This window comes from Triturus cristatus, chromosome 4_1, assembly GCF_964204655.1.
Source record: "Triturus cristatus chromosome 4_1, aTriCri1.1, whole genome shotgun sequence".
Lineage (NCBI taxonomy): Eukaryota > Metazoa > Chordata > Amphibia > Caudata > Salamandridae > Triturus > Triturus cristatus.
The window spans coordinates 403,207,344-403,226,178 of NC_140585.1; the positions used below are offsets into that span (position 1 = coordinate 403,207,344).

The window sequence follows — 18,835 nt, forward strand, 5'->3', positions numbered from 1 at the left end:
TTTTACAATGGAAGTACCATCCTTCCTCTTATAACAATTTTTTTCATCTGCATACACTTATGTGTTCTCTTGGGAGTAACTCTACATTAAAGGAAGGCTCCGGACTGGAAGTATGCTTCCATTCTCCACCTAACATTTTGCAAAAGTTACTGCTATGCACAAGTCTCTTCTTTTAGCTTCTTTTCCTCATAGACGACCACTATTTTATCCAGTGTTCTCTTTCTGCGCAGAATCAAAACAAATGGCTTCCTCTTGAGGGCATACCACAGCCTCAACGTGTTCCTTTTTTTTTTTTTTGCTGCTTCTCTTCCCCTTTCATACTGCTTCATAGTTCTATAGTTCTTATGAAATTGTGAATTAACTTTACTCCGACACATTCTGACTCTAATTTCTTTACACTGCCACTGTCTTCTGGTTAAACTATCGGCTTTCTTATACATTTGTTTTGCTCTTAATATCATTAACTTTTTGTCCTTTCTTAGCTGATTTGAAAGTTTACTTTTTATTTTCTTGCTTTTCCTTACTTTGCAGTTTTACACATTCTATTTTAAGAAACTTCTGTTTTCTTACCAGCAACTATTTTCACTTTTACTACAGTCTTTGCATTTTGCTCATTTTGTTTCTCAGTTTTTAGGAGATAGTATCATTTCCTTTGTTTCTTTCTTCTTTCTGTTTTTAATGGCATTGTAATTATGTTTTAAGTGGAAGCACATTTATGTTTTCTTTACATACTATTAAATTACAATTTTAAAGCATTTAACTTACAACCTAATCAGTTATATTACGATGGTTTAGCCACTCTAAATCTGTTATTTTCTATCTTTACATCTGTGTGTCTCTGCCCTGTTAGCGTATCCATCAGTGCGTGCGTGCGTGGGTGCACTACCGTAGTCATCACTGTGATCCTAGGTGTCTAACAAGATGTGTCCTTGTGTGTTAGAGAGTCACACTGTATGCATAAATGACTTTGTGGGTGTGATACTGTATGGAGAAGGGTGTGACACTGTATGGAGAAGCGTGTGACTGAATCTGTTAGTGTATGGAGAAGTCTGTCTTTTGATGTGTTCCTGTATGAATGAGAATGTACCTGCATATGTCAGTGTCGTCTTCACTGACTTCTGGGTTGTGCATGTGCATATATCCGTGGGTGTGCTACTCCATCAAACTGTATATGGGTGTGTCAGGGTATGTATCACTTTCTGCCTGGTTGTGTCAGTGTATGTATCAATATTATCCTGGGTGTGTAAGTGTATGGGCCAGTGTGTGTCTGGCTCTGTTAGTGAATTCATCACTGCGTCGCTCAGTATCAGTGTATGCATTAGTGTATCTGTGTCCTTGTATGCACCAGGGTGTAACTGGGTTTCCTAGTGTATGCTTAAGTGTGTGCCTAGGTGTATCAGTGTATATTTCACTGTGTGTCTGGCTGTGTCACTGTGTGAATAACTGTCTACCTGTGTGTATTAGTGTATACATGAGTATATATGTGTGGGTGCCAGGGTATCTTATTGTATGGGTCAGTGTGCGACTGGGTGTGTTAGCGTGTCCATTAGTGATTGCTTAGGTGTCTCAGTGTATGGATAAGTGTATATGTGGTCACATCACTATATGCGTCAGAGCATACCTGATGTGTTAGTGTATTCATAAGTGTGTGCCAGGGTTTAACAGTCCATCCTTAAGTCCGTACCTGGGTGTGTTATTGCATGCACAAGTGTGTTCTTGTGTGTGTACACGGTGTGTCAGTACTTGAGTTCATATCTGAGTTAGTGTATCAGTTGGTCTGTGGGTGTGTGTGACTGCCTCGCTTAGTAACACTGTGGGTCTCTAAAACTGAATGCAAGTAACTGTATGCTTAGCTTACTGGCTGTTTTAGTGACTGTTGGGGTATGTAACTGTGTGTGTAACTGGCTCTGTTACTGCTGGATACATAACTATGATGTCCGTGTCTCAGTGAATGTCTAAGTGCCTCTGCTGCTGTCTGACTGGGTGTGTGAGTTGGTATATGTTTTTGTAAATAGGTATGCGAGTTCCAGTTTAGGTGGGAGACTGGATGTATAACTAGGTGTATGGGTCTGTAACTGCGTGTGTAACTCACTGAAACTTTAAATTGCATGTATTACCTTTCAAGCACATAACACCATGGCCAATGGCTTACCTACGGCCTACCTTAGGGGTGACTTACATATATAGTAGAAGGGGAGTGTAAGGCTGGTCAAGAGGGTTTAAATAATATATCTCACACACAAAGGGTCACAAAGGAGCTTGCACTTTTAATTTTGAAACGTACTGCTCTGAATGAAACTTAATTTACACTGTGTATGGGGTAGAAAAGCATAACTAATGTAAGTGAATGTGGGGCACTGCTTGTGTTTGGACAAGAACCCTCACTCACCCTAGGGTGATATGCTTCATCATAGTGTCCCCTCTGCATACTGAGACCGCAAGGGACCTAGTGTGGGCTACGACTTTCCTGTAGGAAAGGAGCAGGGTTGTTCTATTGCACAAATAGTACTACCAACTATAGGGGCAGAGTGCTAAAGAAAAGGTGTTTTAAAACTGTCACTTTAAGGGCAAAAAAAACTTCTTCCAGTACCCTAATGGATAAAGAAGTTAAAAGCATAGTGAAATAAGGACATGGATATTACCCTTAATTGAGGTCAACATGTTTCTGCCGTGTATGACTGTAATGTTCAGGGCATTCTTCAGGACCAAGATTATAAGTCACTCTGTTGTATATAATGTGTACAAAAATAAGGAATACTTTTTGTATAATCAGGCCATGCAAACACTTGACCAGCTGTACTTATAGCACCAAATGTCTTTAGCGGGCCAGATGGCACATGATTATGTAGGTAAAGTCCGACTCAACCATCAGCAGACTCTCTCTGCTCATAGAGCTCTTACGTGTTGTGTATCATGGATGCAGTGGAGATAACTGGTGAATGTATCGAAGTGTACGTGTAACTCACTGAAACTTCAAATTACATGTATTACCTTTTAAGCACATTGCACTGTACCCTATGGCCTACCTACAGCCTACCTATAGGGTGGCTTATATATAGTAGAAGGGATGATTTTTAGGCTTGGCAAAGTAGTTTTAAACGCCAAGTGAAATATTCTGTAGTGGTTCAGCACACACTTGTCCAGCCATTAAATACATATAACACATTATTTTTAGTCCATTTTGTGCAAATAAGGAGCAGTGAAAACTTCTCAACGGACAACAAATGTAAAATGTCTTTATTCATGAGTTAAAAAAAACAAAAAATCACAGCGTGATATTGGTAGCCAACGCGTTCCGTCCACTTGGTACTTCTTCAGGGCTTAGCACGTGAGACGTCTTCTCGCTCGTGCCCCATATTATGTCTCTTAACAGAAGAGGATAATGTAAACTATATGGAGTTATGATAGCTCCCAGAAGTCACAGAATGGCATCCGGTTCTAAAGAAAGAAGCTTTCTTTGGAACCGGATGAAACGCATTGGCTACCAATCTCGTGCTGTGATTTTAAAGAACAAACTCATGAATAAAGAAATTTTGGAAAAAGGAACGACTCTTACATTTGTTGTCCGTTAGGAAGTTTTCACTGCTCTTTATTTGTACAAAATGGACTAAAAAAAATGTGTTATATGTATTTAATGACTGGACAAGTGTGTGCTGAACCACTATAGAATATTTGACTTGGGAATTTGGATTGCCTACACAGAGGTGTAGGGGGGAGGTTACACCTCTGGTTCTTTGCACCAGTATACAATCCTACATAACTTTTCTTTACCCCGTGTGGACGAGTGCAGGACTAGCAAGCCTTGACCATTCTTCCTGTTTAAATGCCAAGTCAACCTGTCCTTAATACTGCACACACACGCTCTGCAGTACTAGGCCCAATCCATCTTGTCTGGATGGGTGTCTAGGTCTGTCACTCTTACTATATATCTGAATGAGTGTATCAGTCCCTTTATGGGTGTGCCACCAGATGTGGAAGTAGCATGTCAGTATATCACTTAGTTTTAATAACTCTATTGGTGTCTAAATGTGTATACAAGTGGCTTTATAAAGTTCTTACTGGCTGTGTTAATGAGTATAGGGGTTATGTATTGTGTCTACAACTGGCTCTGATACGGCTGGATATATAACTGCTGTGTGGGTGGGTGAGTGAATGTATAAGTGCCTCTGTCGCTGTTTTACTGAGAGCGTGAGTGGATCTATGCTTTTGTAAATAGGTATGCAAGTTGCAGTATGGGTGGGAGACTGCACACATAGCTGGGCTTAGGGGTGAGCAAGTGAACGTGCCACTCAGTGAAATCCAAAAGAATGTCTTACCTTTTAAGACCAAGCATCCTGTTTTATGGCCTACCTACAGCCGAGCTGAGGGGTGTATTGTGTGGGTTGTCAACGTCTCCCTTTTCAACCCCCATTAAGGCACCTGAGGGAGGTGGAGGGAGCCCCTGGCTCATAAACTCTTAAGCCTAGTGAAGGCATCCAAATCAACCCAGGGGTCGTGTGTATCTTGTCACGTCTGGCTGCCCTAGAGGTATAGGGACCTGTGGTCCAAACGGTCTTCCATCAGAGGGAGTGGTTTCAGGCGTCACTTTGCCATCTCTAAGAGTTTCTACTCCAAGGGCGCCACTGTGTCCAACAACGCTCTGTGAATGGAGGCATCCATGACCTAGCAGAATTTGTTGTTAATAGGTAAATAGAAGATGGACTCCTCTTCAAGATATGAGTCCTCGTACTCCTGCATTATGAAGGAGGTAAATTGACAGCTGGGGAGACCCAGACAAAATGGAAGACCTGTATAGTTATAATGTAAGTTATGGTGGCCTAACAGCAAGTCAGGGCAAGTCTGTGACCCTATACCCCTGAACGAGCTCTCTAGGGCTTAAACTTTAGGAAAAAACACGTGGGTCCGTGTCCCACATAGAGCGCTTACACAGTGAAAATTGTACAGACCCCACATGAGGGGCGCAAGACTCCAGGCTGTCACGGCACTTGAAATCAGCAGGGCGCTTTGAAACGGGCTCCGAAGAAAGTCCCCGAAACGCACTCCGGCTGCCTGAGGCAAAGATCAGTATACACGCCAAGAGACACGTGTAAGTGGCAGCACGTGCCCTCTGGCGCAAAAAGACTGCTGTGCGCCAGCCTAAGAGCCTCGCTGAGGTGAGAGAAGAGTCACAGCAACCGCAAAGTAACGTCTGAAGGTTTCCACAGTTGCAGCACCTGAGAAGGAAACAAATACCTCGTTATGCACTCCCGGTACAGGACAGGTAATACGATAAATATTTAACAATAACCACAGTAGGCACGTTTGAGTAACTTGTTCATAGGAAAAGTCAACCACTTAAATGTCGGATGCTGGGCTGTGAAGAAAGAGGAGGCTGAGAGTCTACAAGGGGTATATGAGGAGTGACCCTGCCTGGGGATTGGTTGGACTGGAGTTCTTCTCTTTCCCAGTGGTTCATGCAAAATGAAGTTTTTTAATTTTGTATTGTGTTTAACATGGCTTCTGTTTGAATTCAGTGATAAATAAGAAAGGACTGCATAATCCTCACCCCTGGTCCTGACATAGAATCACATTTGCATGCATCTGTGCCTCCCTGACTGACCGTTTTAAAAAGTCTTTCTCCCTCAGGAAAATCATCAGGACCAGACCCACAAACAGTGCAACGTCAGGCATTTTGCAATGTAGAAGCAACATTTTTTTTCATACACACCTTTCCAGTACTCTGTCAGTGGGAACGTGCATATAAAGTGAAGAATAAAGGACACAGCAGGGTATGAGAATCTGAGGCAGTGATCGGACAAAGTAAATTTACCCACACTGGGCAGGGAAACCAACCCTTCTGCATAATTTGGAAACTTAGTCACTTATACTCAGAATTGTGGTCCAGATGGACTAAGAATGCTTTTTGTTAAGTAGGTTAAAATCCATCACATTCTCCAGTCTGCTATCACCTTCCAATTCTTTTGAAAGCACAGTATCCCCACTGTACATTCTCTAACCTCACATCTTAGATCACCCAGCACTCTCATCAAATAATATAAATTTGCCAAGAAACGGGCAATGCACATCCTTGAAGGGCAAGCTAATTCATGTACACTTTCACTTCAAGTATGCCATTCTTTCTCATTTCAGATACTCAAACAAATGCATATGAGAGCTGCATAACAATGGATTGCTTTGTCTCTTGATGTCCTTGCCTGATGTCTTTGGAAGTTGGCCACATCACTATTCTTTACCAAACCAGCGTCAAATTCTCCTCATATCTCAACTTTTCTCTCTTCTGTTCTTTCCTTGCATCTATGTTTTCATCAATTGTCAGGATGGTTCACCCTTCTAGCTTTCTCCAACTACTCAAAACAAACATTAGTGTTTAGTTTCCTGTCTTGCTCATTGAGTGTTCCCTGTAGCAGAGTCTTCTCAGCCTGAAAGCCTGCACACTGCCTGGTCATTTGGGTCTCTTCCGGGTATCATAACAATCCTTCAATTTGTTGTACATTCTACCATCTTCTTACCTTCCTACTACTTTTCTTATTTTCAATACTGTTATTGCACAGCTCTTAATTTATTCGTGCAGATCTCAGATGGACTTCGATATCTGTAGGGGTACACTGAGCAAGCCTTCTCTGCTGATTGTTTCCTTCAGACTTATTGGGACACTTCCATTATTTTACTAAATGCATCTGGTTTAGGGCCTCTTTGAAAAGTCATCAGATAACAAAAGAATGTATTGAGGCACATTTACCTAACTATTAACTGTCTAATCTTACTTAATACGATGGCAAACGCAGCATTTTCACACATACACTGCTATCGATAGTCGCATTCTCAGTCGTTTTGAATGACCCTCTCCAAATTTTGTCTATGCCTGGCCAGCAAAAATCAATCCTAAGTCATTGCTTTCTTTTAGTTAGCTCAAGATGTTCCTGGAAATTGAAGCCGATCAACCTGTACTGTACACTACTCTGAGCACCAACCTATCTGCTGTAGCGACAAATCCACTAAAACAACATTGCTTCTCTTTTATTGCCTAAAATATGACTATTATGCCCATCCTTCAGTTTGGTCCCATGACTATACCAATCCAAACAAACTATAGTGCATTGAAAAACTTCAGAATAATGCCCTTTATCCCCATACCCTGCTCTATGGCAGCTCCACATTGAACAACTACACCAGTATTCAACCATCTTGAGATCCTGTTGGTGTGCCCAACTGAGGAAAAATCATCACCCTTCCACAAAACATAACCCAAGCTCACTGTAATCTCTCACTGTATTTGTGCTTGCCGCTCAGACCACTATCAACACATGTTCCCCTATCTCTCCCAGTTTGATTGAGGGAAATCTTTCCTTCATATTTACCCTTTAAACTGTATCTGAAATTTTGGCAACTTTAGATCCTCCACAGTTTTCATTACTCACAGATCCATCCTATCCAGCATAACTTCCATCCATGACTGCAGGGACAATTTTACTACATTGGTTACTTGTGTTCCCTCCTAATCTCTCCTCCTTCGTAGTCATTTCAGAACTTCCCAAAAAAATCTCAAACTCAGAGTTCCTAATCGGTGCCTTCACTTCAAATCAGTGCTCAGCATTTGCTAAATAGGGACTGTAACAAAAGAAACAGTCTCACTTTTCCATTCTTATCCTCCTTCAATTGCATTGCTTTACTCTTGGGTTACTCCCTCCCTCTCTTTCTGTCCCTTTTTTCTCTCTGAATACAGGTATGAAATTTAGTTGTGTTCATAATAATGAGAAGAACTTTCACAACAGTTACCATCTTTAAATTTGTTTTATAGGTGTTTTTTTGTTTGACTCTTTAACTGCTATGTATAATAGTTTATTGCTGAATGGCATTTTTTGTGTGATGCATTTGTTTAGGTTCGTAGTACTGATTGGGATTCATCGCAGTTGGAAAACTATGTCCTAATGGAGGCCTCCACAGAAAGAATCACTGATAATAATGAAGGTTCACTTCTGGATACAGGTGATTGCATTTTTTATCTTGTAATTGGAGCCTTCCTGCTTGTGGACCACTTACTATCTTGTGTATTTTGTGATTTACATGTGGCTGAAGTTATGATTTTGAAACTTCATATATCGCTGTTAATACTCTTCATGATAACAGACAACATAAAACACTCTTTCACTATTAAGTTATAAATTACCTTGTTCAGTAGAAAAGTTTTGTTAACTTTTCTGCATGGTACTTCAGTAGTCATTCTTCAGTGCAGGTTGTAGCAAGTTCAATTATGAGAGCTTCTGCATTGAGCAGGTTCTTTGGCTAGATGCTTGAATTTCAGTGATGGAATCCATACCAGAGTTTCCCTTGTCAATCTCTGAAAACATAGAAAAATCTAACTGTTGATCTTTGTAGTGTTTAATGAGGATTTACCTCTCCACGATGTAAAGACAAATGTTCATTAACTGCATCTGGCAATTGGTGGCACTTTTGGAGTATGTGGAAAATATTGTACCTATACTTAACAGCCTTGAAACTGTGAGTGCTGGAGCATTTCGTAGCTGCTACACTATATTGATCAAAATGTTAATATTATTTGTTAGCTTCCCTTTTCAGTCACATTGACTTAGATAGGTCTTGCCTCTATTACGATATGTAAGTTCACAACATGAAAAGAAGTCTGAGAACTGATGACTGAGTGCGTGAACTGTACTCTGATGGATACATGTACCTGCAGATTCCTCATCTCTGGAATATCCTCAAAGCACCAAACTTGATCTCCCATGCCACAGTTGTCACAGAGCAATATTTGGCCACACCCAGCACTCTGATGTCCATTCCTTTTTGTCCGCTCCCTTTGGCATGGATCCGACATGCTTTGTTCTGAGGTTTGCCTCTGTTTTAAGGGTTTCTGCATCTAGATCCTGTTTCTGGCTGTTTGCTTCAGATCTTCGTCTCCAGTGGACAGAAAGTGTACCCTCCAGTAGCCCACAAAGGCCAGCGAGCTTGCTGATGGTCCAGCTCTTGTTCTGTATACAGCTCTATAGGTAATTTTGAGGATTCATCTTTGTTGGAGAGCCTACCCTAACTCAAGGATCTAGTTAAGAGGGTTTCCATTTTAATGTTGCTCTCAACCTTGGGGGCGGGTCATCTATTGTGGGTCTCTCCTTGACTTTGAGCTGGTGTTCATTCATGGGGTGAAGAACCTGCAGGTAGATAGAGTATCCACCTGAAGTATTGTTACCATAGGTAAGTAACTTTTTCTTCCAGCTGTAGCCCTTTGTTCTCTAAAATTGGATTTTTTAAAATATATTCACCTGATTGAATCACTAACCTTCGTGAGGCTGGGAATCCCCAGTACATTAATAGCAGTATACCGTGTAAAATATATAACAAACTGTATATAATGTAAAATGGCCATATGCCTGAAACAACATAGTATGTTTAGTAACACATCCACCTCATTTGAAAGAACTCAAACTTGAGCCAGTGAGGTGGAATCTTAAGCACTTCTACTCCCCCCTAGGGGAAACAGTCTTTACAATGCAGACATTGCCACGCATTGCCTTTACCACACATATGCCTTTACCACCCGTGCCTTTACAATGAAATGGTAATTACATATCAGGTAAGTGTATGTATATGTGTTAAAATATATATATTACTCACTGGCAGTCGCCAGTAGGATGTTATAGTTAGGACCATGTTTTCATAGGAAAAACAGTTTTTGACTTGCCTATATCTTTTGTGCTGTTTGCCGAATTGTCACACATTTTTCCCAGAAAAGTGTGCAGTGATTTATGTTGCGCTCGTAAAGTTTTGGGTTGATCCATCAAGCAGGGGGGAAAAAAGGAGGGTGGGTTAAAAAAAAAAGTGCTTTTTCTCATTTTAATTCCCTAGGAGCTTTAGACATGACTGCATCCTGCACTGCTGGACGGAATTACACCACATTTGACGGGAAGGTATGTTTTGGTTCACAGATCATGCTTCCAGTTATCTGGTGTAAATCCATTTAGTAGTTTTTGAGAAATTTAAGGAAATCCAAATTTGTATATCTGCAATTGTGGCTACTTCACGAATAATAACGAGCGCGTGCAGAGCTCTGATTGACTGTCAACACTTAAACCAGGAAATGTTGGCAGTCATATTGGGACTCTGCTACAGCCCCGTAGACTGCCACCTTCTTGGACCTCTTAGCATAGAAATGTGGGCGCCCCCCGCAGACCCTGGGACCACCACCTTCCCTGGGCTCACATGATATAATGGAGGAGGCTGGGCTAAAGTAAACATTGGAAGGGGGTGTGGCTCTCCTCCTGGAGCTATAGATGGCCCTGGGGACTGCCACCGGCCAGGGCCGCCTCCTGCTAGTCCCTGGGGTGCCCAGCACCTGGACATAGCTGTTCGCTATGGCTTCGCGGGAGCTTTACCGCTCCCGCCAAGCCATTACAAATTGTGCTCCACTTTGAGCAAGCAAGAGCACTTTGCTCTTGCTTACTCAAAATAGAGCACAATTGCTTTGACAGACACGGAGCTGCATGTTCAGCAGCTTCCTCTCTGTCAAAGCAAAGCTGCTCCTGCAGAAGGCGGGGATCTGGCAGGCCGCGGTCCCCAACAGAGTGGGTGCCCTGGTTGAGTACACAGCAGCCACGAGTGAGGCCAGGCTCCGGGGGATGGTGTCCCCGGGGCCAAAACCTGCCCAGAAGCGGACGGTGTTCGGTCCCTCTCACTTTTTAGTTTATAAAAAAATATTTTACAAAAGAGCCGGGCTCCAGGGGATGGAATCTCCAGGCAGAAATCGGCGTAACCGTGTGGGCCACTCGGCCTCCCTCCCTTTTAGGTTAGTTTTAAAAAAAGGCCGGGTCCTGGGTGATTCGGTCCACGCGGCCAAAATTGACTACCCAGAATAATTATTAAAATAATAAAAAAGACCCCCCATCACCATCACTCTGCAAACGTGCCTCCTTTTGCACTGCTTGTTTGGGGTTGAAGTCTCCTTGCCTCCTGGGGGGGGAGGGGGTGGAAGAACTACCCCTTCTGCTACCTCCAGTATGTCCCAGACAGTGAGACTGCTGAGAGCTGCTCGGATGGCCGTCCCCCTTTCTCCACCACAAAACCATAGAAATTCGCTGAAAAAAGGAAAGGTTACAGGCACGTTATAGTAAGAAATTCACATTTCAAACACCTTAAAAATTCATTGAAAAAACCAAAGGTTTCAGGGATGTTATAGTTAGGCTCTTGTCTCACTCGTACAAAACCAGTGAAATTCAGCATTTGTAGTTAGCTGAGCTAACTATAACTCAAACCCTTGCAATGCTCTGCTTATAATCTCACATATTGCATCACTCATGACATGGTCAGTGACATCACTCATGACGGTTCAGTGACTAAATATCGAGGGACATAATATAGAATGCCCAAAATATCGACGCCAAAATATAGAAGGACAGAATATCTACTCCCTATCTACAAACAGGTAAGTACTAAAATATCGATTCCAAAATATAGAATGTTAAAATATAGTTAGCTAAAATATTGAATTTTTTAAATGTATTAAAAATAATATAAAAGTAATTAAATTTTAAAAACAATTAAATAAAACATACATAATATAATATAAAAAAGCTTAAAATGTAAACATAATAAAAGTAATGTAAAAAAAGTAGAGCTTTTGTTGGATAGTGAGAGCGTAAAAATTACTATTCCCACTCCAGAGAGTGCAACAGTAGGGAAATCGTTGGATAGCGGGAAGGGAAAAATTACTATTCCCACTCCAGTGACTCCAACAGTAGGGAAAGCGTTGGATAAGCGGCAGGATAAAATATACTATTCCCATTCCAGAGAGTGCAACAGTAGAGAAAGCGTTGGATAGCGGGAAGGGAAAAATTACTATTCCCACTCCAGTGAGTGCAACAGTAGGGAAAGCGTTGGATAGCGTAGGGGTACAAATTACTATTCCCACTCCAGTGAATGCAACAGTAGGGAAAACGCTGGATAGTGTAGGGGTAAAAATTACTATTCCCACTCCTGAGAGTGCAAAAGTCAGGAAAGTAATGATTTAATTTTAAAATAAGATTACATTAATTATCAATACCAATAAAAAGTTAATTAAAAATAATTACCAATTAATAACAATTAATTACCATTGAAAAAATTAATTAGCAATTGATAAAAATTAATTAGCAATTAATACAAATTAATTACCATTATTAATTCTCAATTATCAATACACATCAATAAAAAAATGAATATTTACTTTATTACAATTAATTTACTTCCCACCCAATTCCCCTATAAACCCACAACCCACTCCCAATAATAAAAAATACAATTAACATTATTATCAATTAATAAAAATAATTTTGCAATTAATAAAAATTAATTAGCAATTCATACAAATTATTTACCCATTAATACAAACTAATTACCAATTAATGATCAATTAATTATCAATACACATAAATAAAAAAATATTTACTTTATTACAATTATTTTACTTCACACCCAATTCTCCTACAAACCCACAACCCACTCCTAATAATAAAAAATACAATTAACATAATTATCAATTATTCAATTAATATAAATTAATCACCAATTAATAAAAATTAATTCTGTAGTAGGGGATCTCTGTGTATAGTCATAATCTAGTGAATAGTCCCGCCCATGTGCGTGGACCCCGGAGCAATAAAAAATAATCTCTAAAAGGTGACAAATCATGCAGACCTGCATACACCTTTAAGAGAGAATTTAATTTAAAGACAGATAATGCAGCCTATACCCACAGGCTACACTGTCCAGTACTTCAACTAGAATTCCACCAACATCCACAAACAGCACTGCCTGTCTAGTTTTTCTCCCCATAGGAAAAAACCCTGCCTCTACCAGCAAAAGCCTCTGGAATGATAGAGAGGAAGGAGTGGACAGACAAGCCCCATAGGCTGCCATTATGTGGCTCAAAACAGGATACTGTGCCTTTAAGAAAACTTTCCAGGTTTCCAGAACTTTCCCCAGTATCCCAGAATGCCCAGCAGGTCCCATTTACTTTCAGTTCTTTTTTCCGGCTCCTGCTAGCAGGACCCTGGAGCATTGAGCTCTCCCCTTTTCAAGGGTTTTTTTTTTAGATTTGTCACTTTTTCAAGTGCTTAGTAGCTGGTACTGTCAACATGCCTGGCTTGTTCGACAAGTGCCCGGAATGTAGTAGAAAGAAGACTAAAACTGATCCACACGAGGTGTGTATAGGTTGCCTTCCCCAGTCCCACGTGCCTGAAGACTGTACCATCTGCCACTCGTTCTCACCCAGGACCCTGAGGGACAGAATGAAAATCAGGCTTCAAGTTCTGGAGGAGAGAAGACTGAAGGCACCAGGTGGGTTTGGAGGGGCTGATTTGGCCCATACTGAGGCCTCTGGGGGGCTCCCCAGGGGCAGGAAGATCAGTAAGCGCTCCCACTCCCCGTCTACGTCGTCGGCGACGTCGAGGAGGATGACCACCGTCTGTTCGCCGTCTCCCCAGGGCTCTGGGGGGAAGCGGCGTCGACTATCGACGTTGAGGGACCTGAATAGGCCGCCGTCGACTACATCGGCATCGTTGGCGACGACGCCGTCTTCGGCGCCGTCCAGCAGTCGGCGTCGATCGGACCCGGCGACGGCGCTCGCCGTCGAGGGATCGCCGTCAATGAAGAGGAGACGGTCGACGTCGCCGCCGAAGAGGAGATCGACGTCGAGACGCTCGAGGTCGAGGAGATCGCCGTCGAGGCACAGGTCGCCGTCGAGGCACAGGTCGCCGTCGAGGCACAGGTCGCCGTCGAGGCACAGGTCGCCGTCGAGGCACAGGTCGCAGTCGAGGCACAGGTCGCCGTCGAGGCAAAGGTCGCCGTCGAGGAAGAGAGAGTCACCGGAATCGGTGTACTCGGTGGTGTATACGCCTCCTCGGATGCCTCCGTCGCCGCCTCCTCTCCCACCTCCGCCGACTCCTCCTCCACCGCCACCACCGCCTCCACAGCCGCGGACACTGGCTCCGCCGCCCCCACCTCGGTCGCTGCCACGCACTCCAGTGGGACCGCCGCCGGTTCCCCCGCGGGCGGTTTCCCTTCCGAGGTACCCGACTCCGCCGCAGGGGACCCCGAAGCCACGACGCCCGCGGTCGCCTAGACCGGCGGACAGGCCGAAGCCGAAGAGGTCGCGCTCCCGCTCTCACAGGAGGAGAAGGTCACGGAGCCGTGGACGGTCCTCGTCGGACTCAGGACGACGCCGTAGGAGGTACAGGTCCAGGTCGCACACGCGCTCCTCGACCAGAGACTTTTCCCTGACGCTGTCGGACTCCCCGGGGACTAGGGTGTCTCCGGTGGACGACTTGGTCTCTTTCCAAGAGGTGCTGTTGAGAGGGGCTGCAAAGTTGGGTATCACGGTGACGGTTCCAACACCCACGACGTCCGTGATATTCGAGACGCTTCATAAGAAACATCTGTCTCGCCCTCTACTGCCTCTTGTACCAGGACTGGTGGAACCCGCGTTGGAGCTGTTCCTCACTCCCGCGATGACGAAGGCCGCTCCCTCCAGGCTCATGAAAAAGTATAGGGCCCCGGAGTCGGATCCTACCTTTTTGAGAGTGGACCCGAAGCCGGATTCGGTCATCGTGACGGCGGCGAGGAAACAACATGCGTCCGCCCCTTCGTCGACGGTCCCGCCTGACAAGGAAAGCCGCTGGCTGGACTCTGCGGGCAGGAAGGTGTGTGGGACCGCCGCCACTACCATGAAGGCGGCGAGTGCAGGGGCTTTGTTGGGCCGTTACGACCGGGCCCTGTGGGAGTCCCTGCAGCAGTATGCGGACCTGCTGCCCCGGGACAAGAAGGAGGACTTCTTGGAGACAGTGCGCGAAGGCATGCTGGTTTCTAATCAGGTGATCGGCGCAGCGGCGGATGTCTCCTTGCTGGCCGCCCACGCCTACTGTCATGGCGTTCACCAGAGGCGACATTCGTGGCTGCGCCTGACGTCCCTCAAGCCAGAGGCGCAGCAAAGAGTGGCCAACCTGCCCTTCTCGGGGGAAACCCTGTTTGGGAAACATGCGGACGATGAGATGGCCCGCATGAAGGCGGAGGCGGAAACCCTGACGGCCGTTGGGTTGGAGAAGGCCGAGAAGAAGAAGCGCCCGTTCCAGAGGCGGTTCGGGTCTTCGGGCAGAGGGCGTGGGCAGGGTTCGGGACAGCAGCAGCAACAACAGCAGCAGTTCCGCAAGCCCTTCCAGAAGCGCCAGAGGGGTAGAGGAGGCCAGCAGGCTACTACCACTACCAAGGGCCCGGCCGGGTCTCGGCCCTGAGCGGTTACTTCCCCCTCAACCGTTACCCACTCCAGTGGGGGGAAGCATTCAATTTTTTCCGGCAGAGTGGAGAAAAATTACTCAGGACAAGTGGGTGCTGAATATTGTTTGCAATGGATACAGTCTTCGGTTTATCAGCCCGCCTCCAGCGATTCCGCCGGTCAGCTCTCGATTCCAGCTGAGAGAGCTCCAGGCGGAGGCAGACATCTTGTTGAGAAAAAAGGCGGTAGAAGAGGTACCTCTGTCTCAAAGGGGAAGAGGTCTGTACTCTCGGTTCTTCCTCGTTCGCAAGAAGGACAAGAAAGAGTTCAGGCCCATTCTGGATTTGCGACAGGCAAACAAATGGAGAGAAGTTTCGCATGCTATTGTTGCACCAGATTTACCCTCAGCTGCAACGGGGAGACTGGCTCTGTGCCATAGATCTACAGGATGCGTACTTCCATGTGCCCATAGCGAGGAAGCACAGGAAGTTCCTGCGATTCCAAGTCGGCGCTGTGAGAAGTTGGCCTGGTATATGATGTTCACTAGTTAAAGTGACCACCTTGTACCATGCCAAGCAACCCTTATGGTGTGGTTGTAAGTCAACCTTTTCGGACTAGCTGCCCTAGTGGTAGCGTAGGCTAAGCAGTCTTTGAGAGTAAACTCGTGAAGCGTGTTAAGCAGGCTGTTTTACCAAATGTAACCCCCTTTTATACCAATGAAAGGACACCACACAGATATATATTCAAAATATATATGTATTTATTTCTCAAAGTAACCCCTAGTCTCTTTATGAGCACAGGAGCACAAATCGTCAAACAAGATTACAGTAGAATACACAGAAGTTGCACTTTATATGGATAGGCCCTGGTGGCCGCTCAAACCATATACTAAAATAGTGGTATAAGTACCACGAACAGAAAGGGAAAAAGGCCTAGGGCCTCTAGAATCGCTGGGCCTACAAGGAGCTAACTTCAGTTAGTGACCAGGAGGTCCACGGGTTGCGTGTGCAGAGCAAATAGTCACACGCGAGCTCCCATAGGTTTTCAATGGGTGCGTAAAAAGTACAAAGTTACTGCAAAAAGGATCTTCCGGATGGACTATGAACTCAAGATTCGAAACACAGACACTAGAGATGATACTCTACACTTGGGCACCGGAGTGCCAGCTTTACCTCACCCACAGGAAGCGGGTGCGTAGGTGTCGAAGTGCGTCGGGTTTCTTCTATCTGTTCAATGGAGCCTGAAGGCAAAGATCCTGCAGGCGGTCGGTCCGGGAGAGATGCGGTGGATCCAAGAGTGCATCGGAGATGTTGAAGACCTGTAAGCAGAGGGGACAGTGTTCACAGTCACTAGCCAGTGACCAGCGTGGCACCAGGTGGGTACCAGGCGATGTCGGGTGCAAACAGGAAGAAAGGTGTAGCTTGTCTCTGCAGCCACGTGGTCCCTGAAGGTCGACGACGTCCAGGAGTCGGTTCACGAGCTGTCCCACGCAGGCTCTCGCTGTCGGGGGTGTCGGCGACTTGATCGAAGCAAACAAGCCTTGGCAAAAGCAATTGTTGTGGAAAACGAAATAAGCTGATAGTTCTGACCAGCAAGGTCAGAGGGACTGCTCCTTTGGAGGGGAGCAAGGGCCAGTCTGGAGCAACCAGACCAGCGGTGTATTTCTTGAAGTTCGTCGCCAAGATGGCCACTAGCCAGCGGGCCAGCAACCGGTTAGGCGCGTCGAGTGGCAAAATGCAGAAGGGCCCCACGCAGATCGTGGAGATGCTGGAGGGCTCACCTTTGGTGCAGATGCTGCTCGAGGGTTGGGCTTCTCAGATCCCAAAGCACAACTCGGAGGGAGCCTCGGTTGTTGCGCTTGCAGCTTGTCGTGGTCTTTTCAAGATGGCTGGCTCCACGTGTCTCGGTGCCTCCACGGGTCTCCTCTTCTCAGGGACTGTGGATCGGGCGGTGAGAGGTCTGGAGGTCCAGGTCTTGTCAGTCTCTGGGCTCGGGCTCCGGCGGGAGGCGGCGGCAAAGCAGACGTTGATTCGCTGGATGGTGCTTGCGTTAGCAAGGTGGTCACTCCCTGACCACAGGGGAGATTGGCTTCAGTCCTCTGTGCGGCAGAGCGTCGAAGTTCCCGTCTTCTTCTTAGTTTCAAGTTGATTCCAGGATGTCTGAAGTCTTAGGACACAGTTCCTACCTTTAAGCGAATTCTAGGGGCCGGACTACCTGCTAGGTCCCTCCCTAAGGGTGGGACCAGGAAGGGGGGTGGTTACACCCCCAATTCTTTGTCCAGCTCGCCCCAGGCCCGGGACTGGTGTGCCCCAGGACCGGATTGAACTGGCATATGCAACGAGGCTCCTTGTGAGCCTCAGGCATGTCTGGTTTCTTTCAAGCCCTACCTGACCAATACACAAAATCCTGTCTGGGGTGGTGCATGCACCTCCCCTGGCAGGAAACCCTTTGTCCACACCTCCCAAGCTGGAAGGACTCCCAGCAGCAGGAGGGCAGACTTGTGTCTGTGGTGGCAGCGTCCATTTTGTGGAGCTGAGGCTATGTCTGATTTTACCCGGGTTTCAGGTACTATACATGTCGTGTCCCTCTAGAAGGGTTGAATGCTAACCCCGTCGCCAGAATTGGCGAGGGGTTAGTATTCCAATTCGTATGACACCTTACTCGACATGTTTTGATAAAGCCAAACCAAAGTTAGCATTTAACCGCGAGGTTCATAATGCACTTAAGAGTATATGGTATGACGATATCTGGAAACCGTAGAAGGAAGTTGTTCCGACCACTGCAGACAGGCTCCGCTCATGCCAGAGCACCATCTCACATGGAACCAAGCACTCTGCCTTCAGGATTGTTAAGGCCTGCCATAGGAGTGACTTATAGGTTAACATGTGTCCCATTTAAGGTTAGGTATAGGTATACTACACCTAAGTAAGAGGTGGTTACACCAACTTACCCCAGCTGAGTGATCAACCAGTTGTGTCAAATTTGTTAGGCCAAGCCTGGGGTGGCATAATACATGCTTCAGCCCCTGGCAGGCCTTAGATACACCAATGCCCTGGGTACCTAGTGTACACTGGTACAGGGGCTCACAGGGTGATCCACTTCCAATTGGTTATGCACCTAGGGTGCATAGTGTGAATTTAGTAGAGAGAACAGCAGGCTGGGGGTCTGATTGGCAGGCCCACCGCCTCAATATGTCAAAAACCAGTGAAGCAAAAAGCAAAAATTTGGGGTGACCATAGGATAGCAGATCCTACTCTCCTACAGGCGCCAATCACTATCAATACACAGTACTGCCATTCGGGCTAAAGTCTGCTCCCAGGACCTTCTCGAAGTGCATGGCGGTGGTGGCGGCACATCTGCGGAGGAACAAGGTGTTTGTCTACCCGTATCTGGACGATTGGCTGATCAAGGCTTCATCCTTCTCGGAAGCACAAGATCACTTCCGATGGACGTGCGCTCTCTTACACAAGCTGGGGTTACACGTCAACATGTCCAAATCGGTCACGACTCCGGTCCAGTGCATACAGTACCTGGGGGCCTCCATCGATACGCGGTCAGCAAGCGTGTCTCCTTCGGAGG

General features: G+C 45.5%; 1 protein-coding gene across 4 annotated transcripts in view; it reads left to right on the top strand.

Moving 5' to 3' along the window:
* The window catches only part of ARFGAP3 (ARF GTPase activating protein 3), a 419,690-nt gene that overhangs the window by 164,090 nt on the left and 236,765 nt on the right, over positions 1–18,835 (top strand). For all 4 annotated transcript variants that reach the window (XM_085652495.1, XM_085652493.1, XM_085652496.1 and 1 more), the window contains exon 6: positions 7,881–7,986. In XM_085652495.1, coding sequence (XP_085508621.1) covers positions 7,881–7,986 — 106 coding nt within the window. The remainder of the gene's footprint in view (positions 1–7,880; positions 7,987–18,835) is intronic.